The sequence below is a fragment of the Pomacea canaliculata genome, linkage group LG4 (genome assembly GCF_003073045.1).
Source record: "Pomacea canaliculata isolate SZHN2017 linkage group LG4, ASM307304v1, whole genome shotgun sequence".
NCBI classification, from domain to species: Eukaryota; Metazoa; Mollusca; class Gastropoda; order Architaenioglossa; family Ampullariidae; genus Pomacea; species Pomacea canaliculata.
The window spans coordinates 8169438-8178976 of NC_037593.1; the positions used below are offsets into that span (position 1 = coordinate 8169438).

The window sequence follows — 9539 nt, forward strand, 5'->3', positions numbered from 1 at the left end:
TTCCCGTGCCGGGAATCGAACCCGGGCCGCCTGGGTGAAAGCCAGAAATCCTAGCCACTAGACCACACGGGAGGCTGGAGAGGCAACGATTCTGACGAGACAGATGACTTCAAGGAAGAGGCTGTTGTTGCTGGTGTAGTGAAGTAATTTACGAGGACAGTAATAATGATGACTTTCGTAACCACAAAGATGATGACAATAATAACTAGGCTATGAAAACCTAGCCAGGTCAGGTCAACAAAATTGTTTACCCTGTAAATTTTCATCTGCTGGAAGTATATAGATGGACTGATGACCTTGCCTCTTGCGAAGTTTTCCGCTCTCGGCAAACCAGAAGAACCTTACATCCGGAGGAGCAGCGAAGATGGAATTTACCGACTTCTGATATCAACAATATAATTACCGTAAGTGCACTGCTTTGTTGCACTATTAACCAAACTTTTGCCTATTTAGAACACAAAAGTATTTGCTTCACTAGTCTGAAATCTCATTTTATGAAATGATAAATAATATGAAACGCACATAAACATAGAGATCTACAATCACTGAAGTGTTCGCATGTATGCTTCACCTTGGTCTCTTGCTTATATAAAATCCGCTTGTATGGGTAACGTGGCTTGGCTTGTTTTCTGTAGTTATCTTTGCTCAAAATTTGGTATTTTGTTGTGGTTTCAGGATGGTGATTACTTGCTACATATTCAAGATAGTGGTAGTCCTGATAAAAATTCGGTATTGACAGAATGACAGTAAAGGTAACAGACTTAATTTAATTTGTGCACTTGTAACGCGCAACATTACGGCAGAGATAGGTCGCACTCTTTGCGCTGACAGTAATGATAAAAGACAATGGAAGGTTAGGCATACTGAACAGATGAGGTGAATGCAGCCTTGCCATTACATGGAATCTTTGATAAGTAAATAAAGTTCTGCATCCAAAAATATCTGAAAGTTACTGGAGATACCTGATGTCAGTCATGTCAGACCTGCCTGTGTTGCATGAACAGCTTGCTGTGACAGCTCCACATCAAACCTTTGTGAAGCAGCTGCAGGGAGGTAATCCGAGTTTGAAGTCGACATTGCCCATGTGTAGATTTAAAATCTAAATAACGGCTTCAATCATCTCTGTGTCGGCGAAGGTGTGTGTGTGTGAACTGAAAGCACTTCTCTTGATCTTGGACTATTCATATACAAGTTTTTGAGCAATAAGAATATTTAGTTAATACACTTCTCGAGTAATTTAATGAATGACGTGATTGTTAATAACTAAATTTGTTTTTATGGGCATGTCTTCTGCTATGTGAAAATTGTCTAAACCTTATAGTCGCGAACTAAAAACATGTACAGGAAACAGGAGAGTAAGAAGTAAATAACCGAGCCAACAATAAGATCAGTACCTTATTTATGCATTCTTCTTTAAAGTGCCTTGAACAAATCTTGGCTCTCAATGAATTGAAACCTTTGTCTGAACAGCCTACACCATGAATGAGAGCCGCTCGCCACTTGTCTTGCTCTGTCGATGTTCCTGCCCGCGGAAGCGAAAAAAAAAAACTTTCACCGAAAGATTTGATCCTTGCACAGTTGCATTTCACCAAGCAGCAGTAAAAACCACCTTTTGTGCGTTTCTTTATTGTTGTCATCATCTTAAGGTCTCATCTCTGTGCTATGGATTCTTTGAAGGCTCCTACCCCCACTACTGAAATCGTGTCTGTCTACACTCCTGCCCATTGGATCCTCACCAGAATCTCACATCCTCCCTCCCACAAAGACAGTCACAGAGGGACAACGGGCGTCCTCCCTTTGTGCTGCTTTGTGCTTCAACACTTCGATTGTGCATTATAAGTTCCCATTATTATTTATTATTATCATCAACATCGCGTTTACCGATCCTGTCCAAGGGAATGAACCCAATCACTCGCGCAGAAATTCCGTACACAGTAGACCAGGGGAGACCAATCCTATTCATATGAAGAATACTTTATGGATTGCCTTTCCTGCGCGTTCACACACTTTGAATACGGATATAATATCTAAATTCGTGCTTTAAATGCGATAGTTAGTACCGTCAAAGATGGGAACTGAATTTCATCTCCTTTAAGTGCATATATATATTTCCGATTCTACCAGGAACTATAGGCAGTTGCAAGGACCTTGCTTTTTAAAGAGAGGAAAAATGTTAGGGAACTATCATTCTGGAGAATATATCGGCTTCATATTTAACTAAATTTATTGAAATAGTGAATTTATTGAACGATACGCTTAGATATATTAACTCAACTGAAAATTTAATTTATATGCTGCCAGTTGTGATTTACGCGGTTTGATTCGCTAGTAGTGGTAGGATTCTCTTGCTTGAAGAATCTTGAAGAGGTCGGAGGTGAGGTAGCAGCGCAGCACTTGTCTCTCGTTTATACCGTGACAAGAGCCCAGCACTGACTCTCTCTCCGTGTATGTGTGAAAAGAGAGGGGTGTTTTAAATTGATGCACAATCACTCTACCACAAGGTAGTTCCTCCTCTCTCTCTTAAAACACACACACACAAATTTTCTGTCATCGTCAATAACACCATTTTCGAGAAAAATAATGTACATGAAAACAGAATGTGAGCCTTAATTTTATTTCCAGTATTTTAATAGGCATCTGACTATTAGCTGTAGTTTTAGAACGGTAATTTACACAGTAAGTAATTTGAAGTTTTAGAGACTACATCAAAACACATCAGTGAGTTATTTTAGTATTTAGATACTGATTCAAATCACATTAGTGAGTTATTTTAATATTTAGAGACTTCCTTATAACACATCAGTGAGTTATTTTAGTATTTAGATACTGATTCAAATCACATTAGTGAGTTATTTTAATACTTAGAGACTTCCTTATCACACATCAGTGAGTTATTTTAATATTTAGAAACTACATCACAAAACGTACTATTGTATTCACAATGTACAAGGGTATTTAGTATTTTACCCCATGGATGCTAACAATGTAGTTAGTAATTCAAGACTAAATAAAAACAACTCCACAGCAATAAAATGTTAAAAATAATTATCTGCCAGAAAAGTTTTCGATTTCCGTATTTCCTATGTTTTCACAGCATTTTTCACTCGCTAAAAATGTTTTGCGATGTATATAAAGAGTTTCTAGAATACGTATTAGTTGTCCCAACAAAAGATTTCTGCGGTATTAGTGATAAATTGTGTAGCTGGAAGAGATGAGGGGTCAGCTGATGCTGCGGGGCTGTGACAGCGCCTCCTTGCGGTGGATGATCATCGCGTCACGCTCGTGCACTCCATCACTGAAATATAAAGGACATGTTAGAAAATGGAATGTATGATTAAAATCAAGTTGAAGGCGTTCGTTCGAATTTTTCTGGTTAACTGATATATTTTTACTGCACCGTTGTGGTACGCTGTTGTCTTTTAGCTTACACTTTTATCAAAATATGCTTCAAAACATTGGGCGTAGGAAGATGCTCAGCTCTGGGGATGGTGGAGAGGGGGAAAGTGATGCTGACAGTGAACGACACATTCAGCACGTGGGCAGCAAAATGCATGCAACATGCTCCGTCCTTCTTGAGCTGCCCTTTGGCTTCCAAACCAACCCTAACCCTTCGCACAAGACTGGCGTACACAAGCACACACATACAAACGTGCACGCACGCACAAAGTACAGCTTACAATCAGGGTTGTCCCGGTGGTGCATGATCTGACACATGAGTCCTGGTCCACACAGTCTATAGTTCACCATCCCCTCCGGCTTCGTCATCGTGTAATATAGTTGTGAGCACACTGTCCAGACAACCAAAGTGTCGTGTGTGGATAACATATTAGGGTTAGGTGGAACTTGTGGCTACAGAGAGAAATAGATTCACTCATTCTCTCTCATTCTTTCACACAGAGAGAAAGAAAGAAAGAAAGAAAGAAAGGAAGAATTTGCTTACGTACATCGAGTCAGACAGAGAGAATACACTACCGACAGACCAAACAAACGGTCGGACGCAAAATCAAGTAAAAAATCTAACCAAACAACTAACTGGCCAAAATAATACTTGCATAAGTAAAAATAATCAAACAAACGAACGAACGAACTAACCCACCAATCGATGAAGCCAGCCAGCCAAACAACCAGCATACAAACAAACCAACGACCACAATCAACAGGTGAACAAACCAGTAAGCAACGCAGCCAAACAAACAAACCAACGAAGAACCAGCCAATTAACCAATGCTGACTGATCGACCAAGCAAGGTTTAATTAAGGACAAGGCTTCATCCTCACCTTCGCCACTTCTGAGAAAACGTTCGCAGTAGCCATGGTCGTCAGATGGGCTCCTCTTGACGCAGTGGCTCCTTCTGTCGCACTGTGACCCTGCTGTACACTGCACCCCCAATGCTGTCGTCGCCGCATCTGCATTCCCGATGATCACAGACATGACGGCGGCCAGCGACACCTGCACAAGACACCACAAAGTGCAACACCCACAGTTACGTGACGTCATGTACACCAGAGAACGCGCGACGCTCTCACTTTCTGGTCTGGAAATGGTTCTTCTGTCCCGGAGAGAAAATTACGATGAACAATTTCCACACAAGTAGAAATACAAACTTATATAAAGGAGACCCATCGCTTGCAAGCAGGTATCGTTGCATGAGGGTTTTGCGTCTCGTTTCTATCTATGAAGATATCCCATAAATTTTACAATATGAACAAAGACTTTCATGCATGGAGAAGACGTGTGAACATTAGTACTATCCAGCCCTGAAATATGTAGAGGCAAGATCTTTGCCTGAAGCAGCATTCAAAGAGTAGAAATAAGCGCTCAATAAAATGTATTCGTCGCCATTCCCGTCAATAGGTAATTATACATGGGAACATGGTTAACTGTGTTTTTTTTTAAAAAGTGGTATCGATGAGCTATAGATAATTTAGGAGTTACTTGAAACGTGAGATATGGATATGGTGGACTGAAAGCTAGCGGCCTCCAGCCTGTCCTCACGCATAATGAGGCTCTACAATCAGTTAACAACGGATCACATTCAAGGAAAATTAGAAATGCTGGTAATGTGAGGATTCCCCCTCCCCTCCAAGTAACGAATGTGGAGAGAGAATGGGTGATGGTGGTGGGGAGGTGGGGGTGGAGAGAATCCACTAAAAAAAGCAGGGGAGATAATGAGCGGCTTTGAGAAAAAGTAAGTACTGGTGGTGAATAGCACTTAGTGCAAACGTGGCCTTAAAGAAGCAAAAAAAAAAAAAAAAAACCCAAACAAAACAAAACAAAACAAAAAACAAACAACAACAACAACTCTAGAGGCTTTACATTTAATACTTTAGTTTAAAAAAATTGAGCTTAAAGCGTGAGAAAAATACGTACTGCTTTTTTCCTGTCACTTAAAATAATGTCGATCTATGTCCAGCCTGCCGTTGGACTTTGAGACAAAAGGAATGGACTAATTACTAATGTGTGTGTGTGTGTCTGGGTGGGTTTTGGAGGCTGAAATTTACAGGTTACCTTTATATCGCCTATATCTACCCTTATCTGCAAAAACGAAAAAACAAACAAACTCAAACCAACTAGGTTGGTCGTTAATGAACCCATTTCCGTCTTATCAGAGACTGCTATCTGTCTGCCTGGTGTGGCTAATGAGGTGTGACGGTCAAATTTCTCTGACGTGTTTGCCTTGAGCTTCTTTTGCTGGGTAAACAGTTCATAAAACCCCATCCACCTACCCCTACCCACACACACATATATTAGCCCACTCCTTTTGTCTTTTTTGTTTCTCTAGAAAAAGGATGTCCGGGCTTTAAAGAAGAATTTAAAGGGTGGTGGGGGAAACGAAACCTATCGTGATATCAGAGCACTACCCGACATGGCCCATAAAGGGTGGGGCAATATTAATTTTTTTGTAGACAGCGAAGAAAGTTATGACAGGCGACTGACAATGAAGGAGATACATTAAAGCTCTACGTCGCATGACTGCAGCTGCTGCGCAACTCTCACGCCTACTTGTGTTCTTTGAGCCACATCATTGAGTACAGGGTGGACCTCGATAGAAGGCACAGTCAGCAGGGGTACCAGGTACTTGACACAATGATCATAACCGCTGTCTGCAGACATCCTTTTATAGAAAGAGACATACTGTCCTCGTGATAGTTATGTAGAAATCGTGATGTAAATTAAAAATGGCTGGTTTTGAAGAAAAAACAAACAAACAAACAAACAAACAAACAAACAAACAAACAAAAAACAAAAACAACCAAACAAAAAAGAAACACCCTATTATAATAGACATCTAACCAGTTTCAATGAAACTATCTTTGTCATGCTTACTACACAGAACTTAATTCTCATGAGCTCAAAATCGTTCGTACTTCGCATGGGAAGCCGTGAAGAAAATTTCTCTATTTTTATCAACATTTAAACAGTAGGTTGGGTAGAGCTAATACAATTTTTTAACCCTCCAAGTATTTCTTAATGTCAGTTACTGCGACACTATTTTGTTAAGTCCGTTGTTTCTCTGAACTTTCCACCTCTTTTCTCCACCTGAGGGAGTGGAGGGAAGAGAATGAGTGCTTTCCAGATGAACAAGACATTATGTCACGCTTTCGTCGAGTGACTTCCTTTGTGTGACATATCCGCCTCCTTTCCCCACTCTTTTTCTTTAAGGAACTCATCTTCCCCTGTCCTTCACATACACGCACAAAAGATGCAAGTGGGCGAGGTAATACAAATACAGTATAGAATATATATTCTTATTGTTCATTTTCCGTTATACATAGAAAATTATCGCACGGAAGCGATGAGTTATCTGAGCCATAACAGAGCCAAGTGGAGAAGTTAAGTTGTCTCAGCTGTAGAAGTATGAGGTTCATCAACTGCACTACTAATTAAAGCATTTATTTCATTTTCAGCGAAGAATTCGCACGTGTCTCATGTTTAGGATTTTCTGGCTTCTTACTTACTTTGATTCAAATTGGATTTCTATCATTAGCTCGATAGAAATTGATAAGATTTTGTTGTAATCTGTGAAAGAAAATAACATTCAAACGTACAAATAACTCATCGATTGTTGTTTCCGTAAATTAAACCATTGCACTTAATTACATAATATTCAACGACTTACACTTTTATTCGCTTAATATGCTCGATAGTACTTTTAATTTATTGTTCCTAGTCATTTGAAATTAGAGAGTACACTTTACAGATGTTCGTCTAATACCTCAAATACTTTCATATTGATGATATTATTTAACATGAGCATAACATGCATTGTTTTTTTAAATATTTTCTATTTTACGCTTTCACCTTCTTAGAACAACTTTAAAAAATCTCTATATATGCTTTCACGGCACAGCTACTATACATTTAAATAAGCACTGTTGTACTGTTTGTACAAGTACTTGTAATTTCCATTTTTTTCCCAAATTAATTCATAAATATTTCTTTTTCCGTAAAAAAATTCTGGATATGTTTATTATTTTTGTGTGGCTTAACATATTTATAAAGTACAAATTAATTATTAGAATCTTAAATATAGAAAAAAAACTCTCTGCTCCTACTAGTATTTTCAAACTGCAGGTTTGTTTGTTTGTTTGTTTGTTTGTTTGTTTGTTTGTTTGTTTAAAAAATGGTTACAATATTCTGAGTTCTCTGAGCACTATAGTCTTGTTGACTGACGTTGCAAATGACCGCGGCCCTGGAGAAAAAGCCAAATGCCAGAGGTTACAGGTCACGTCTGCCCTGCCACGAGCAGTAGTGGACTCGTTTTACCGGTCACTTACTGCATGTACACGTGTCATCGCTCGGGGCGAGTAAAGAAACTAGAACGTGTGATAAAAGACTGATGGCGACCCTTTTCCCCCAAACCGCTGACCTCAAGAGAGATAAGAAACCATGGGTGAGATGGTGAGAAAAAGATGTTCAGCGAAGCAGACCTACTGATGGCCAGAAGATTGCTTATAAGATGAACAAACTGTTTTTTGATTATTTTATTTTCTCTTCTTTTATTCTTGTGAACAGTGCACAGCGTGTACGGTGTATTACTCCAGACAGCAATGGAGATCAGTAATACAGTCAAATCTCCCTACTATGCCACCCCTCTACTATGCCACTCTCGGTATTATGCCACTTTTGCTCGGTCCCGACTATAAATTCAATGTAAAAAAAAATTTACTATGCCACCCCAGACTCTCGCCACTATGCCACTTTTTTGTGATTGTTAAAAGACACAAGTTGTGAAATTCCGCAGTGCTCGACTATTATACTGTATGGTAGTGTGGGACATCGCAGTTAGTGGGGATGGAACATAGCACGCACACAGGGAAGGTGGAGGCTGGCGATGTGGGGGGGGGGTGGTCGCTGGCCGGGTGACAGCCAGGTGACAGAGGGAAGGTGTGAGGGGATCGACTAGCGACAGGATGCAGGTGCGTGGATGTGGTTGGGAGGGGTGAAGGATGAAGAGGTGAGGGGGAGAATGAGAGGAGACAGCGAGCGAAGCCGACGATTCTTGAGAGCTTTGGACCAGACCTGGGCAAAGGCCTCCTGTCTCTGACCGGCCCGCCCGCCAGTATATATACTATACATACAGTATTAGGTAAAACTGAGTTAACTATATTAGTCCGGCCCTCTAAAACCATCCAAATTTCTCATGCGGCCCCTTGGGAAAATTAATTGCCCACCCCTGCTTTGGACTGACGGGTAACTTGAGCAAATAAAGCCGTTTTTACGAACCCTCTCTACTATGCCACTCTCGCTACTATGCCACTTTTGCTCGGTCCCGGTAGGTGGCATAGTAGCGAGATTTGACTGTAGCATATACTTAATGAACTTTACAAGCTATTGCATTCAATAATATATATATAGAGAGAGCAGAGTCCCGCTAACATTACACAAAGTACCTAACGAATACAGACATACAGACAATCGAATACGATATTTAGATATTTTGAGAAAATATCACAACCATACATAATCATGTCCTGCAGACAATTACTGTTACATTAGCCGAACAAGATTTGTTGAAAGAATTATTTTACAAGTTGATACAAGAAAATGAGCAATAAAATACCGAAGATACATTAGCTTACCAACAAAACAAAGCAGAAAGAGCTGGATGTGAAGTGGCCCATTGTTGTCTGGAGGCTTTGCTCTCGAGGATTTGCAAAGTTCGCTGTCCAAGTGTTGTTTGCGTGGACTGCAGAGGCAGGGCGTTGCTCTGTGCGAGAAGACTGATGTCAAAGTTCGTAGCAACCTCAGCAAACGTCACTCGGCAGGCCCGCAAAGTAACCTTGGTGACCCAGCTGTCAGGTAACAACTTTTCATCACCTCGGAATGGAGCAGCAGTGTGACGATGACAATGGGGAAACTGTTGTGGAGACTAGCGGTTGAAAAATTGCGTACGCTGCTTGTCTTGTCTTTTTTCCTCTCTTTCTTTTTATTTCTTTGTCTGCTCAACCCCTTTTGAAGGAAGCACTTCTCTGAAAATGAACACTTCAAGGCCTGTTGTCCTATATTTATAAGCCCTGCCCCTGCCCCTCCTTCA

General features: G+C 40.4%; 1 protein-coding gene and 1 non-coding gene across 2 annotated transcripts; both read right to left on the reverse strand.

Moving 5' to 3' along the window:
* On the reverse strand, positions 1–72 carry Trnae-uuc. The gene has a single exon. It is a non-coding gene; the product is annotated as a tRNA-Glu (tRNA).
* Positions 73–2598: 2526 nt separating this feature from the next.
* LOC112561700 lies at positions 2599–9539 on the reverse strand. The gene is made up of 4 exons (XM_025234314.1): positions 9085–9539; positions 4279–4450; positions 3678–3788; positions 2599–3295 (listed from the first exon to the last, which is right to left on the reverse strand). The coding sequence occupies exons 1-4, from the start codon at positions 9124–9126 to the stop codon at positions 3267–3269; spliced, it is 354 nt and encodes a 117-aa protein (XP_025090099.1). The 5' UTR covers positions 9127–9539; the 3' UTR covers positions 2599–3266.

Bases quoted from the DNA above. Each gene is read 5' to 3' on its own strand.
- LOC112561700 (XM_025234314.1), bottom strand. From the start codon at position 9,126: ATGGGCCACTTCACATCCAGCTCTTTCTGCTTTGTTTTGTTG. The intron at 4,451-9,084 runs GTAAGCTAATGT...TGTCTTGTGCAG, and splicing joins CTTTCTGCTTTGTTTTGTTG to GTGTCGCTGGCCGCCGTCAT. The intron at 3,789-4,278 runs GTGAGGATGAAG...TTGTCTGGACAG, and splicing joins TTTTCTCAGAAGTGGCGAAG to TGTGCTCACAACTATATTAC.